The 17203-nt window shown below is 37.9% G+C and overlaps 1 protein-coding gene across 1 annotated transcript in view; it reads right to left on the minus strand.

The window, feature by feature from the left end:
• The window catches only part of Slc16a10 (solute carrier family 16 (aromatic amino acid transporter), member 10), a 102734-nt gene that overhangs the window by 24959 nt on the left and 60572 nt on the right, over positions 1 to 17203 (minus strand). The window contains 2 exon segments of the mRNA XM_013022345.1: positions 12946 to 13399; positions 16965 to 17109. Coding sequence (XP_012877799.1) covers positions 12946 to 13399; positions 16965 to 17109 — 599 coding nt within the window.

Below are 17203 nucleotides of genomic sequence, written 5' to 3' on the forward strand. Positions count from 1 at the left end.
AGTGCTAGCCTTGAGCTGAAGAGCTGAGGGACAGCGCCCAGGCTGAGTTCAGGCCCCACAACCGGATCGAAAAAAAAGCAAAGAAAACCATGTGCTCTCATAAACAGAAACAACATTATGTAGGGTCAAATATTCTTGATTTATGTTGAGAACATTATAATTGAATCATACACTCAATAATCAACATATGACACTTCAAACTCCACAGAGGTGTGCCTGGGCCAAGAGCAGTGCAGCTTACTTGCTGGGCTGCGGTCATGCTCAGGCATCCCATTCTTCTAGAAGCAGCTGGGAAAGACAAAGTCATAAGAACCTCAGCAGAACTATGTATGTCTTGCCATCCATTTACCTAAGTTTAAGTTAGTCCAAAGCTGAGATTAGTCATTGGAGTATTTTGAGTATTTAAGGTGTTTTTATTGGTACTGGGGTTTGAACTCAGGGCTTTGTGCTTGCAAGACAGGCACACCATCACTTGAGTCATTTCCCTAGTCTTTTGGTTATTTTTTATATGAGTTTTCGCTTACTTTTGCCTAGATGACCTGGACCATATTCCTATTTGTGCTTCCTGTGCAGCTGGAATAGCAGGCATGTATACCTAATGCCCAGCTTTTTGTTGTTGTTGAGATGGAATTATTGCTAACTGATTTTTTTGTTTGTTTTGGTTATGGTTTTGGGAGGATCCTCTGATCCTCCCAAACTCTACCTTCAGAGTAGCTTAGATTATAGGTATAAGATACCATAGCAGGCTTCATTTAAGTTTTAAACTTTACTCTGTGCTAACTATATTTGTGTGACTTGAGAAAGCCTTTTATTAACTCTTTGTAAGAAGGAGATAAAATTCATCTTAAGGGGGTTGTATGTTGAAGGTCAAAGGAAAAAATTGAACAATCTGAAGTATTGTTAAAATGTAAATGATCTATAAGCAGGGAAATGAGCAGACTTGTATTTCAGCAGCCCAACCAGCATATTAGCCAAATCTGAAATCAGGTAAAAAAGAAAAATGTGTTTATTGCCAGGAATATACCAAGTAGCAGGTCTGGAGCAAAGAAGAGCAGATGTTACTCCTACTTGAATGGAGGTCCATACCCATTACCTCTTCTTTGTTTAGCATTTCATGTGGTGTAAGAACACCTTCCCATTAAGCTCACTAATGTATTTTGGAGGTAAATCCAATGTTCACCAGGCTTTCCCATATATTGAATATGTCACATGCTAAGAGGGTTTAACACAAAATCTACAACATCTCAATTTAGGTTAAAATTAGGTATTAAGAAATACTTACAACTTTCTTTCTCTCCTGCAAATTTTAAATCTTTTAGAGCTTGGTGCCCACATTCAGAGATAATTTTCACACCTAAGTAAACCACATATCATTTCCAAAAACTATTGCATAATTAGCTACAAACATTTACTCTGGACTAAGCATCATTTGGAACATATGGCAAACTTGTTCTGCCTTACTAAAAGTAACACGTCTGTTTTGATTTATTTGTAAGTAATCCACTTTCTAGATCGCTCATGTATTATGTCTTGTCTTCCTACCAAGTTCCTATGTATTGTTTTCAAGATGCTCTTTAAAAACAACAAAACCCCCAAACCAAGCTTGTTTTGATGAGTGTTCTACAAATATTTAACTTCACCATTAATGAGTCACAGTGGCCAAAGAAATAAAGACCCTTACTCATCTCAAGTAGGAGAATGCTGGTGAATACTACCTAAAGCATACCACTAAAAAAATGGGCAAATTTTCACTAACCTGAATAGTCAAATTGCAGCAGATGTTGAGATCTGAAGAGAAATAAATGCAAGGTTAGAAAAGCTAGAAAAGCAAGAAAAGCATAGACACCATTGGGGGAAAAAACCTGAAAAAAGTAGGGCCAAAATGAAAGAGAGATGTTCAATCATTTACTTAATAACCAAATGAGAACTGAGCAATACTAGTGTGTTTTCATGAGTAAAAGTATATGAAAAAAACAATGTGTGGGCCCTCTAGCAAAATATGCAAGAATTTTTCATTTCAACATGCATTATCAATATAATACATCAGATAAATTGATTGGACAAAATAATTTAACTGCTGAATGGCTTTAAACTCTATGATGTAGGCTTCCCAAGTCTTGTACGTATCTAACACTGCCCTAACACTGAGGTGACAGTAAGCACAAGTAGGATGGATGTGTTTACTGTTGTCTCAAAGAGGTTGCCCTAACTGCTCCAACTAAAGTTGCCTCTTATCATCACCTTCCATCTCATTTTGTTTTCTCAACAAAAATTTCACTATTTAAAAGCCACCTTGCTTGTTCACTGAACTCCATAGGAGATTGCATCTGTTCTCACCCTGTAATTCTCAAGGCACACAACTGGCACCCAGTTTCTGTTGAATGAATGGATGTTTGAATACTGAGTGGTAATTAGAGGAAGTCACACACAGGCTAGGACAAAAACAGTGACAGAACGGAAAATCTAGTCTAAATCTAAATCTATTCTAATAGCATTCCTGCCACTTATTGTTCAACTTGAGTAAAGTCCAACCTTTGAGACTCAATGTCCTTGTCCATCAGTGGTAGAACCAGTATTAGCACTGCTTCTCTCATAAAATGTTGCTGTGAGTTGGATCAGAAATTGTAGAGTAAAATAAATACCTTCTTGTCCTTTCTGGGAGTGTATCAAGAATGGAATGAAGGAAGGAAATAAAACATGTATAGACCACATAACGAAACGACTCAAGAAATATATGTAGAGGCTGTTCACACAATAAATCATGGGTAAAATCTAATCTTTAGATTATTTGGGTATATGTTAATGACAAATAAAATATTTAAATTAGAAAATCTTGATTTAAAAACAATGCAATTACTTCTTCAAAGTACTAAAATAGTCTACAGAGTTAATGTCAAATAAATCAAAATAAAGGTAACCAAAGCAGAAAGAATATAAAGGAAGAAAGGGAAGAATGAGGGGAAGAGGGAGGGAGGGAGGGAAGAGAGATTGGGGGAGGAAGGAGGAAGAATGTAGAAATGGAGGGATTGAGATTCAGAATAAGTAAACCTTAAGCCCCTAGCATTTAGCCATGAGCCCCCCCCCAAATTAAAATCTTAAATCCAACTTTCAATTTGGTTACAATGCTCTGAAAATTGAGACAGGGCAACTGTTATACAATTTCATTTTCAATCCATAAAAAAATGTACCCAAAACTCCACAGCCATCATCCACAGGCTGTAAACAGTGGCCCAGTATACAGTGACTTTTCAAGCATACTACTGTGAGTTCATATTCACAGGGAAAATTTGCCACTCTGAACAAAAGGCAAAGCACCCTCCTGACTGAATTAGCCAAGGTTAGATGAGAAAAGTTTCATTACTCTAATAATTCTATCTCTACAATGCATGTTTACAGCTCAGGATATAAACTTCTGGGTTTTTTTTTCCAGTGGATGTTCTTGATGATATGCTTAGTTATGCCACTTTTATTACTATCTGACTTTTAAAAATAGTTCCTTTTCCTGCCTTTAAAAAACAACAGCAAAAAAGAATACAAATATATGGTCTATACAATTCCTTTCAGCAGACATTAAAATACTTTATTTAAAAGCTATATATATATATATATATATATAATTTATTTACTTTGTTTTTTGTCGGTTATGGGGCTTGAACTCTAGGCTTGGGCGCTATCCCTGCACTCTTCAGCTCCAGGTGAGCACTCTAGCACTTCAGCCATAGCACCACTTCCGCTTTTCTAGTGGTTTATTGGAGATAAGAGTCTTACGGACTTTCCTGCCTGGGCTGCCTTTGAACCGCAATTGTCAGATCTCAGCCTCCTGAGTAGCTAGGATTACATGTGTGAGCCACTGGCACCCAGCTAAAAGCTATATTCTTGGGGTTAGAGTTGTTGCTCAGGTGATAGAGCAATAGCCAATGAGTGAAAGCAGTACATACCAAATTTGAATCCCAGCCTAAGGGCGAAAAAAAGCCATATTCTCAAAAAGCAGCAGTGCAACCCCTGGCTGTACTATGCATGGGCCCAGAAATCCTGAGCAAGCTGTCTCACCAGCTCTGCTTCCTTCCTAATCAACAGAAGCAGGGACATAGCACACTTTTGCAGGGTAGCCACCCTGTGTGAGTATAGAAGTGGGCAATTTTAAAAATAGGGGAAAATGACCATATATATATTATATATATAACATATATAAATATGTGTTTGTGTGTTTAAAAGAGACTTGTGATTTAAAGCAAACCCTTGCATGGCTTAGGGAAATGGGCATACAGAATCTTAAACAGTGCTTGGAAAGCTGGTTGCTGCTAGTGTTCTTGTCTTGTTATGCCAAGATCAGCTTAATTGACATGGCTGTATGGATAGTTTTATTGCATAACTATCCATATTGACAATTCTGCACCTCCAGTGTGCATTCTTCCAGTGTGCAATGGTGTAAAAACTTCTTGCTTACAAGTGAGCTGCCAATGGGTATGGAATGGAGAAGGGGAGGAACAGAAAGGTACAACAGAGATTGAAAAGGAAAAAGGTAAAATGAAACATGGATAGCGACATGGGCAGCTACAGTGAAGGCAAGAGCTTCTCCAAAAAGACACTCTAGAACTTCATGTACTTTCTTAATCAAGTACTCCAGAGTATCTGATTAATGTCAGGAAAATAGCAATATCTAAAGATAGTTTTATAAATAGAAGATACCTCAAATTAAAAAATCATTTTTGGTGTTTGTTTGTATGACTATTTTTTGTTTTTATGAGACATAATTTTGTTGTGGTCCAGGCTTGTCTGGAACTTTCAATTTTCTTGCAGCCTCCCAAGTGCTGGAATTCAGGTGTGTACCACCACACTAGACTCTCAACTTAAGATATCTATTCTTGCCAGCCACTGGTGGCTCATGCCTGTATTTCTAGCTACTCAGGAGGCTGAGATGTGAGGATCACGGTTCAAAGCCAGCCCAGGCAGGAAAGTCCATGAGATTCTTATCTCAAGTGGTAGAGTGCTCACCTTGAGATGAAGAACACAGGGACAGTGCCCAGGCCCAGAGGTCAAACCCCACGACCAAAAAAAAATAAAAATAAAAACATACTTATTCCTGCTGGGTGACCATGGTTCAAGCCTGTAATCGTAGATACTCAGGAGGTTGAGATCTAAGGATCACAGTTTAAAGCCAGCCTGGGCAGGAAGTCTGTGTGGCTCAAATGGCAGAATGCTAGCCTTTAACACAAAAGCTCAGAGACAGTGCTCAGGCCCTGAGTTCAAGCCTCAGGACACACACACAAACACACACACACACATACCTTCCTATTCATCCTATATAGCAACATCTTTTTAGTTGATATAAAATCATAAAAGAACTCTTATACCTCACTAGAAAATTAGATTAATCAAACTTATACAAACTAAGGTGAGGGGAGGCATGGCTCAAATGTCTTAGTAAACACAAAGACCTGAGTTCAAACCCTAGTACAACCAAAAACAAAAACAAGGTCAGACGCCAGTGACTCGTGCCTACAATTCTAGCTACACAGGAGGATAAAGTCTGAGAATGTTACTTCAAAGTCATCCCAGGCAGACAAATCTGCAAAGACTCATATCTCTAACTAACCAGCAAAATGCTAGATGTAGAAGCATGGATCAAGTGTTGGTGCCAGCCATGAGTGAAAAAGCAAAGTTGAGAGCACAAAGCTTTGAGTTTAAGCCCATCACCCACTTAAAACTATTCCAAGAACTTGACTGATAAGCAAATACCAATATTACAGTGGAAAAGTGTACTACATTTTATTAAATAAAACCTGGGACCCCTAAATATGAAACAAAAATATTTAAATCGGGTAAAATTATACATTATAAAGAGGGAAGGTGCAGTTTTCTACCACACTGACACTTTAGGACCCTCTCAGGGGACTAATGAACCATCATTGGTCTCAGAGATGTTATATGTGACTCTAAAATTCAAAGTTTACCTTTTTTCCCTTTCCCTTCAATAGTTTTTATGTTAATCAGATATAGAGTGTCTTTTTTTGCTTGATGTTTATTGTAGGCAACAAAATTAAACATAAAGCTCTATTTGCTCCATGTTCTGCTTGGCACAAGTTATGAAAAGTCACTCTGTACGCCTATAACCTTTGCATATTCATAAGAGATCAGAGGAGGAGGCCTAGAAATAAAGTCATTGATATCTTCTTATTACTATTATATTAGGTCAAAACATGATTTCCTTCAGAGTCCTCTCCCTGGCTGCAAAAGTCTTAGTCCTGGGACAGTTCTCACAGATGCAGTTCTGTTTGGAGAGAACAGAAATCTGCAAGGCAAAACAAACTTTGGTCTGGGCTCAGTATAACCAAAAATAGTGGCTTCTTCTTCCATACCTGACATGGTTAGATGAAGACATGCAGACTCCATAAAAAGAACATAGGAGAGCAGAGTGCCAGTGGGTCCTGCCTATAATCCTAGCTACTGAGGAGGCTGAGATAGGAGGATCATGGTTTGAAATCAGCCCAGGCAGGATAGTCCATGAGACTCTTACGTCAATTAACCACCAAAAAACCAGAAGTGGCACTGTAGCTCAAAGTGGTAGAATACTAGCCTTGAGCAAAAACCTCAGAGACAGCACCCAGGCCCTAAGGTTCAAGCCCCATGACCAACAATAAAAATGAATATAGGATTTACTGTGTGCCTGTAAGTTATGCTTATGTCACTAAACATAACTCAATGAATGACCCCGGCCAAACATTACTTCAGAATCATTTCCTTAGCACACAGGTATATGTTATTTATTATACTTATAGTCATCCTAGGATGGCTACATGAGATTCTGAGGAAACACTTGGCACATGATCAATGCTTGGCAAATAAGTCTCCTTCTGAGGAAGAAATGAAGAAATAAAGTTTGTTTGTTATTTCTATTTGTATGGTTCAGCACCCTGAGCTCTGCTGGAGGAGTATTCCTGCTCAGACCACAGGTCCAACCTCTAGAGCCTGTCACAAGCTCTACCAAAGCAATTTAGATCCATGGCTGGGCTGTGACACCACATCCTGTATCTTATTCCTACATTATCTCAGGCTCTGAAAATTTTTAGCTGAAGGCATTTGCTTCAGAGACACAGGAATTTCTTCTGTTTATATCAGCATAGGTATATAAAGCTGTGGGTTAAACAGAAAATCTCAACTTTCCCTTCCAATCAACATAGAACATTAGTGGTGACTCAGTTATTCTAAGGTTGGTTACTCAGTTATTCTAAGGTTTGTTCCGTTTGGGCTTATTAAGGGTTCAGTGAATATGAAAACTATAATATCCTAAATACAAAATTAAATAGCATCAAAGTAGAAGAGTTTAGAGATTAAAATAGGATAGATTAAAAGAAATAGAAGTACTACATGTGTTGCTTTAATAATTTATAATATGTTTTGTCATTCAACAAGTATTTGGGGACCCACTATGTGCCAGGCACTGTGCCAGATGCTTAAGAAATTTAAAAGAACTTTTGAACAAAACAGAAAGGTCCTTAGTAGACATATAAAGGTGGTAAGCAATAATCATATTAGCTACATTTAAAATATGCTAGAAAGTATTAAATGCTCTGAAAAAAAGAAAATGGGTATAGACGTAAGAAGGGGCTTGGGATGCTGGGAGAGAGGAGTTTGAAGGTGTTTTAAGCAGGTAACCAGAATAAGCATAATTAGAAGTAAACAGGTGGCTGGGTGCTGGTGGATCACACTTGTAATCCTAGCTACTCAGGATACTGAGATCTGAGGACCCTAGTTCAAAGTTTGATCGGGGCTGGGAAGGTGGCTCAGTGGTAGAGTGCATGCCTTGCATGCCAGAGGCCCTGGGTTCGATTCCTCAGCACCACATAAGCAAAAAGAGAAAAGCCGGAAGTGGCGCTGTGGTTCAAGTGGTAGAGCGCTAGCCTTGAGCTGAAGAGCTGAGGGACAGCGCCCAGGCCCAGAGTTCAGGCCCCATGACCGGACCCCCCCAAAAAAAAAAAAACAAAGTTTGATCAAGCAGAAACATCTATGAGACTATTATCTCCAATTAACCAGCAGAAATCCAGAAGTATAGTCTGTCAGTTTTGAATGAAAAAACCAAGTGAGAGCAAAAGGCCCTGAATTGAAGCCCTAGTACAGAAGGATAAGAAGGAAGAGAAAGAGGGGGAGGAAGAGAAGAAGGTAGGCAGAAGGAAAAGAAGGAGGCTATTGGCATGATGCAGGCCAAGGGATGGTAGCCTGGGCTAAATTATTAGTATTGAGGATAGTCAGAGATGGTTGGATCCTGGATATATTTTGAAAAGATAGACAGCAGGATTTCCTGACTAGATCAAGGGTTTGATATGCAAGAAAGAAGAGCTAAGAATGACATCAATATTTGGGCCCTAGGCAACTGGAAGGATGACTTACCAACTGATATAAGGATAGCCAGGAGCAGAGCAAGTTTTGAGAGTAAGATCAGGACTTCAGGGTTGGGCACGTTATGTCTAAACATGTGGAAGATCCAAGAAAAAGGTCTGAATTAGAAACATAAATTGAGAGTTATTGATGAATGTGATGTTTAAACTCAGGAGACCAGATGAAATCACCAGTGAAATACATAGAATAAAAAAATCAAAGAGAACATACTGATATTTAGGAGTTAGGGGCAAAGGGCAGCAAAAAAAAAAAAAAAAAACTTGGAGGAGGAGGAAGAGGAGAAGGAAGAGGCAGAAGAGGAGGAGGAGGAGGAAGAAGAGGAGAAGAGGAGTTAGGGAAAAGTCAAAAGCTTGTCATACTCCTAGAAGCTAAGTAAATGGTAAGGAAGAACAATAAAAGGTTAACTCAGAAAACAATACAAAACAGCTCTCAGATTGGACATGTTAACACAACTCTATACTCGCAGCTACTTTTTTTTTTTTTTTGGGTCTGGTTGTGGGGGCCTGAACTCTGGGCCTGTGTGCTGTCCCTCAGCTCTTCAGCTCAAGGCTAGTGCTCTATCACTTGAGCCACAGCGCCACTTCCGGCTTTTTTCTTTTTGCTTATGTGTGCTGAGGAATCAAACCAAGGGCCTCAGGCATGCAAAGCAAGTGCTCTACCTTTCCACTCCCAACTACTTTAGAGGCAGAGATTAGGAGGACCAAAGTTCTGCAGCAGCCCAGGTAAGAAGTTTGCAAGACCACTGTCTCAACAAACAGGATATGGTGGCTTGTGCCTGTCATAACTACATGAGAGGCATAGGTAGAAGGACTGTGGTCCAGAACAACCCTAGGCAAAAAATGTGAATGCCTATCTGAAAAAATAACTTAAGCAAAAAGAATTGGGGAAGTGGGCTGGAGTAGGAGAGCAAGCCAACTGTTTCCTAGCAAGCCAAGGACTGCCCAGACAGACAGACAGACAGACAGACAGACAGACAGACAGACAGACAGACAGACAGACAGATAGATAGATAGATAGATAGATAGATAGATAGATAGATAGATAAATAGATAGATTGATTGAACAGCAGCTGCTACTAGAAAGATTTAAGAAGTTGTATCTCATGTAATTGATTTATAAGAATGTACCTTTAATGAGATGATATGTGGAAACAGCTTTAAAAGGATGTCATTTGACAGTTTATAGGAGGAAATACAATTCTTTATTTGCCTCAGCTGGCTTTGAACCTCAATCCTCAGATTTCATGTCTTGAATAGCTAGGATTATAGACACGAGCCACAGATGACCAGCCAAGATCTTGGAATATTTAATAGTCATGAGAATGCTTCATTTCTGACTCTTCAAGACCTAAACTGAAATTTTAGTTTCTTTTTACCAAAGATCCTGTTTTAGCACAAAACAAGAGATGAAGTTTTTATTCTTCTCACAGTGATAGGCAGATCTCTACCACTGAGGCATACCTCCAGCCCTCTTTTTTTTGTTTTTTTGGCATTGCTTATTTTTAGATGAGGCTTCTCTTCCAGCCTGTGAAAATTCACCTATTTTAAATTCCAGTCATGGCTGGGATAATCGTCATGCACCATGATACCCAATTTTTGGTTGAGATAGGTAGGATCTTGCAAACTTTACTATCCAGGTTGACCTCAAACCTTGATCTTCTGAATCTCAGCAGCTAGGATTACAGGTGTAAACCATGGGCACCTGGATGCAGCATTTTATAACTACTTTTCCAAATGGAAATCATCATTTCTCCTACGAATCTTTGATATGTCCTCTTGAAACTGCTTAACTGGTAATCACATTGTCTTTACAAATTGAGATGTATGTTTTATGTTCACTTTCTCTAATCCTTAAAACAACTTTGTAAAAGTGGGATTATCTCTATTTTATAGATAGAAGAAACTGGAATTTAGAGAGGATGCCTAAGGTATGTAACTTAGTAAGGGACAAAAACAGGATTAAAACCCATATCTGTCTAACCCTAGAATCTCCACCCTTAAGCCCATATATAAGGCTTCCTCTGACATATAAATACCACACTATATCAGTCACTACTTCTGTGGCCTTGATTAAATTACTTAATCTTTCAGTGCCTTCATCTTTTCATTGAGAAAATATGGATAATATTTTGCATTGCTATAAAAATTAGATAAGAGAATTATGTGAAAGGGCTTTATAAACCACTACACTTTTTGTTTGTTTTTAAACTCAAGGCCTGGGCACTTGTCCATAGCCTTTTTGCTCAAGGCTAGCACTCTACCACTTTAAGCCACAGCGCCACTTCTGGTTTTCTGGTGGTTAACTGGAGATGAGTTTCACCGCCTTTCCTGCCCAGGCTGGCTTTAACCCAGTCCTCAGATCTTAGCTTCTTGAGTAGCTAGGATTACAGACATGAGACAGTAGCGCCCAGCACAACAGTTTTTATTATTGCAGTTGTTAGGCTGCATGCTCTTTCAGAACATGTCCCATGTGTCCCTTCCAACAATCAAGCACTGAAAATGAATTGAACATCATCTCCTAGTCTAGACATTTTAGGAGGAAACTGGCATCCTAGTCCATGAAGTACCCACATCTAAACTTTAAATTTTAACCAAGTAACAAACTCCTCGCATCTAATAGAGACAAGATTTAACAAGCTGCATAGTATGTAATGGTCTAGTGTTTCCTCTACAATCTGGCTTTCAGTGACATAATAGCTAGAAAAAGAGAAAATTCCTAGCCACGTGCCAGTAGCTCACACCTGTAATCCTAGCTACTCGGGAGTCTGAGATCTGAGGAGCACAATTCAAAGTCATTCCAGGCAGGGAGGTCCATGAGATTCTTATCTCCAATAAATGACTCAAAAAAGCTGGAAGTGGCACTGTGGCTCAAGTGGTAGAGTGCAAACCTTTGGCAAAAGAAGCCCAGAGATAGTGCCCAGACCCCGAGTAAAGCTTCAGGACAAGAAAAAAAAATTACACATACATAACCAGAAATAACAAGACAATCATCTAATCACCTGTCACCACCTGTCCCCTTAATAAATGTCTGGTGTTAGCAGAGATCCTGATTTCTCTGAATGTGTTCACCTTTTGCACAAAAGAGGGAAGAAAAAAAGCTGAGTGTAGTTCCACATTACTGTAATCCCAGCATTCAGGAGGTTAAGATGGAAGGAGTTTGAAGCCAGCCTGGGCTAGATAGCACAGCTCAAGAACAGTTTGAGCTATACAGTAAAATCTCTATTTCAAAAAAAAAAAGTCTCAATATCTTAAAGGACTCATAAATGTTTTCTTGACTAAGAAGCTAAGATAGGTTAGTAAAGGTAATTCTTCCTTGTTAGAGCTACATGCTATTAAAAATTAGGTTCCAGATGTTTTGGAGACATTTTCTTAAAAGTATGAAAAAGGACTATAAAATAAGTTATAGGTAAATACTAGGTAATTTTTGCTAGTATCTCTGACCCTGAAAAATGCCAAGTGACCCAGGGTACTAAAACCTAGCATTTCCTCCTGTCTGCCCATTGGTCAGCTCCATTGCTTTCTCCACTATCCTGGCAAGAAGAGAGTAAGAACTGAGAAATCTGAATTATTGTTAAATTTTGGACATGTCTACCACCTCTCTTAATGTTTTCTTGGCCTAGTTACTTTGTGAATTGAGCATAAACTGAAGTTTTATGATATAGTTACTAGCTGACCCCTTAATGCCAGTAATTCTCCAAATGGATGTTACAAATTGTCACCAAAACTCTTAAAAGAAAAACTTCATGAATGTTCAGACTATAAGCTAAAAAAGACCCAAGTTCTCATGACAAAAGAAAAAATGAAGTGTATTATTTTTATCACTTATCATCTGTCAAAGAATACATACATTTTTCACTACAAATAGTGTGAAAAAGGGGAAGAAATGTAATGTACACTTTTGAGCAAATCTTCCCAAGGGCAAATACTTTAATACTGAATATTCTTGATTTAGTATAAAGAAGTGGATTTTGCCTTTGAAACTGAAATAAACAAAATAAACTGTGTGAGCTCTTGAAATCCTTATTACCAATGAGATACTAGCTTTCTTCTGTTGTTTAGAACATGACATTAATCAAATAGTCTTCTGAATGGAATTGTTTTCCCAGAAGCATTTCACAAGTAGATTAATGCTCTTTTGTGTCAAGGTTACTGGCTTTTTGTTGTTGTTAATTACCTAATTTCTATATCCTCTGTTAAAAATGTTAGTCATTATACTGGTTTTATCCTGACAAAGATTAGTAAGCTACTTCCAGAAAAAGTGATGTTTCAAATGTTTTACATTGATGCAATTTGGTCCAAGATGATAGCTGTCCTTTTCTAGTGTTTTTTTTTTGAGGGGGGGATTGTTAAATATCAACTCACCCCATAAAACAGACTCTGTTTAATTGTCTGACTGATGAATTGACTATGTATTTAAAGATCTCTAATTGCAAGTCTCCAAAATTACAAGAGTAATGTCTGAGGCCAATGTCAACCAGACCTAGCTTTCTTTTCTAAGTTTTCCCATATGTGAAGATAATGTTAATTACCAGCAAGTATATATACTCACCAAGTGAACATACGGCACAAAGTATCCAAAAAGTGCAATTGGAATTCCAACGGCCCACACTGCATAAGCTGTCACCTTGAAGATGGCAAAATTGAAAATTTTTTTTGGAGGACTGAACTTTCTCCTGGAAAAAAGGAAGAATCTGCTACCTTCACTCTCTTTATCTTTGGCACTGGAAACAAGAGGTCTATAAGTAAAGCCAGCCAGAAAGAGCACAAACATAAAGATGCAGAGGACTCTCAGGGTGAAAAAGAGGCCGACGCTGTCAATCAGAGCCTTTAAAAGGAAAGGCAGCAAAATTGTGAAGACACTGCTGCCAGCTGTGACAATGCCATTCACCAGTCCAAGGCGCTTCTTGAAATAGTGTCCCAAAATGACCAATGAAGGCTGGTATGCAAAGGAGCAGCCACAAGCAAATATGATTCCATAAGTAAGGTACAGAGGCTCGATGGAACTGTAAAAAGATGAAAAAGATGGAAAGCAGCTTTTTAATTATTTGTTATTGTTAAATTATTTATTATTTAATTATATTTGGAATAAAACCTTATATAATAAAAGTACGTTTTAGCTAAGCATATTTTCTGTAAGTATAAGTTAACCAAGACAGAGGAGAAAAACTTAAATCAAGAATCGAGCACTAAACATAACTATTAAGGCAACTGGTTCTCCCTTTTCATGGATTTCTGGTGAAACACATGGATAAGAACTGTGATCAAAGCATTTCCACAAGACCACTTGACTAAGAAACCTAGTTAAAGAAAAGGGTACATTTGAAATAGTCTCCCCAGAGTTAGGTCAAGAACATTTGCACAGAAGAACAGTTGTGCCTCATTTTTGCTGGCCTAAGGACTGTAGAACAACCTTTACCCTGTATTACACTGTTCCCAACATTGTGCAAGATAACCAGAAATCATATCCTGATTGCAGAAAGACTGAATTAGGTGTCTTCACTCGTGATCCCAGTTTATAAGGCCACCTATGTCTCAAAGAATAATAAAGAATTAAAGAATTTCAACTTAACCAAATAATGGTACAAAATAATTCTTTCAAAGGATCATGTTTGAAGCAATTCAGGTAAGGAATAAAAGAAATTAAATTTTTTGAAAAGTCCAATTCAAAAAGTTCTATCAGTAGTAAAGGCAAACAATTTATTAGAAACTAAATAGATAAAGTTGGTTAATAATTACATTTTAGATAATAACGCTTATCTAGCAACATGCTGAGGTAGTCAGAAGGAACTCTAGAACCTGATAAAATTAAGGTATGTTGGCAATCCTCTCTCTCAGATTCCCCTACCCCTTCAATTAATCTCCAGCTAACACCATCTTTAAATCAGGCTCAGGGGTTATTTTTAGGCTTTCCCAGATAACTCTCTTCACTCTGATCACCCTTTACTGAATCTCCACTCTTTATTCAACAAACACAGTAAGCAGTTCCTCTGTACCAGGCACGTGATGAAAAACTGTTAAAAATGACTTCAAGTTACCCATAGTCTGCTTAGCAAAACAACTTCTCTATCTTTAAAGAGGATATAATAGAGAAGAAAAATAAAGCAATACTTCAATCTATCAGATTACCTACATACTTAGCTTTCCAAATAATTGCAACTGTCTGAAGTGTTCTGCTTACTGTTTAGGTAGCAATACCATTCCTCCCCCTTAGCTCCCAAGGCCTATGTAGAGACTCTCAGCAAGTGGCTGAGCTGCACGACAGACAAAGAGTACCTGGAGGCTTCCAGATCAAACATGATATCTGATATGCCATCAATAAATGATATACTGCTACCAAATAAGAACTAAAAACAAATGTTCTCACAGAATTACCTAAATAAGTTCTATTTCAAATAAAACTTTTTTCTTAAAAAAAGTTTAGAAGAAAGAAACTGGAAAGGCATTTTAAAGATAAAATAGAATCTAAGAAAATACGTTTTCAAAAATAAAAAAAATTTCAAACAAAATTTTAAGTTAAGTAAAAAACATAAAGAGGCTCATTTTAGGTTTGAGAAAGCAGTTTGTATGGTAGGAGATGAAATAAAACCAAGGATTCTGTTGATTGAACACTAAATATTTAAAAACAAATGAAGCAAGAGTTGCAAGTTTGACTTTTTCCCCTAGCAATTAAATCATGTTTTTCAACTAAAGCATCATGAAACTAGATAGAGAAGGAAAAGGAAATTAAGATAAAAAACTAGACACAGAATGGAAATGATCTTAAGAAGCTGTCTTGAGGGCTGGGAAGGTGGCTCAGTGGTAGAGCACTTGCCTTGCATGCCTGAGGCTCTGGGTTCGATTCCTCAGCACCACATAAGCAAAAAGAAAAAAGCCGGAAGTGGCGCTGTGGCTCAAGTGGTAGAGCGCTAGCTTTGAGCTGAAGAGCTGAAGGACAGCGCCCAGGCCCAGAGTTCAGCCCCCCCCCCAAAAAAGAAGCTGTCTTGAGTTCGGGGTGGCTCAAGTGGTAGAGCAAGCATGAGGCCCTGAGTCCAAGCCCAGTATCACCAAAAAAATAAATTTTAAAAAGATTTTCAAAATAAAAAAAAGTTTATTTCCCGCTACCAGAGAGTCATACTAAACAGGTATTTCTCAGGATTGTTCTAATGGTGCAAGGAAGGGTATTACTGGAGAACTGGAGCTGTTACAGTAATGTGCCCATTAGCTCTTTGTAAGAAGAATCTTATGGTAGATGTATAGTATGTTAACATTAAGTTTTGTTAGCCAGGCGCCAGTAATCCTAACTACTGAGGAGGCTGAGATCTGAAGATGGTGAGACTCTTATCTCCAATAAACTACTCAGAAAAAGCTGGAAGTGGCACTGTGGTTCAAGTGGCAGAATGCTAGGCTTGAGCAAAAAAAGCTCAGGGATAGTGAATAGGCCAAAAAAAGCTCAGGGATAGTGAATAGGCCCAGAGTTTAAGCTCCAGGAGTACCTGCTGTGCTCCCCTTCCCCCAAAAATCAACAAAAAAAACACAAAAGTTTCATTTATTTGTTCTGTTCTTGATTTTGTGCTTACACCTGGGTTTGAACTCACAGCACACTTGCTAGGCAATTTTGCTCATGGCTGGTGCTCTACCATTTGAGTCATTCTTCCAATCCAGCATTTTACTGGTTAATTGAAGATGGAATCTTTCAGACTGTTCTGCCTGGGCTGACTTCAACTTTAATTCTCAAATTTCAGCATCCTGAGTAGCTAGGATTACAGGCTTAAGACACTAAGCTCCTGGCTGAAATTATTTTAATGTACATTTGACCACTTTATCATGGTATTTAAATATTTTAACATGTTTGTTTCTGTGTGTATGTGTGTGTGTTAGATTAGAGATAAGAGTCTCATGTACTTTCCAGCCTGAGCTTATCTCAAACCATGATGCTAGATCTCAGCCTCTTGAGTAGTTAAAATTAAAGGCATGAGCCTAACATGTTCATTTTTAAAGCACAGATAAAAATTTTGTGCCTAGAAATTACTTTAAAAAGCTTGTTTCTATTTCTTTTAGTTTTATTATCTTTAAGTAGTACAAAGGGGTTTCAATTCAGTCATCAAATTCAATGTACATATGTGATAATGAAACTAGGTAACTTGATGGGATGGTTCAGGGAAAAATTATGAAAAGGTGACACTGATCAAGATGCATTATATACATAACTGACATGTTGAATTGCTTCTATTGAAATTTTATACCAAGCTAATAAACAGCACAAAACACTACTGTAACCCTAAGAAAAGATATGTCTAAGACAAGCTGACCTTAACTTAAAGCCATTGCTCTACATAACTCACAGTTATAAATTATTCTTTCAAGATTTTTATGTGGGTAGAAAAAGACAAAAGGAGAAACATGTTTCTTAGCACCAGAGAATACATATATATCCTAGTGACAGCTAAATCTTACAAATTGCTAACAAAAGCATTCAAATTCTCAAGTTCTAATTTGCTGATATAAAGAACAGTACAAGTTGTACAAGCAATGAAAAGGAAGAGGTGTTTAACAGTTCTTCAAAAGCACAGGGAGAAACCAAGTTCTTACCTGACAAAAGAACTGGACATGAGTCCAATGAATCCCACAGCAGCACCCACAACAGCTGTTTTCCGACAGCCAAAAATATCTGTGAAGATGCTGACTATAGGGCAGCAAAAGAAAATCATCCCCATGGAAAGAGAACCTACCCATGCTGGAAGAAAGAAAAAGAGGGGAAGAGATATTATTACTTGGTAACTTTCATATGTAGTTATTCCATTGGATGTAATAAACATTTTTAAAATATA

This window comes from Dipodomys ordii, unplaced genomic scaffold (assembly GCF_000151885.1).
Source record: "Dipodomys ordii isolate 6190 unplaced genomic scaffold, Dord_2.0 Scaffold62, whole genome shotgun sequence".
NCBI classification, from domain to species: Eukaryota; Metazoa; Chordata; class Mammalia; order Rodentia; family Heteromyidae; genus Dipodomys; species Dipodomys ordii.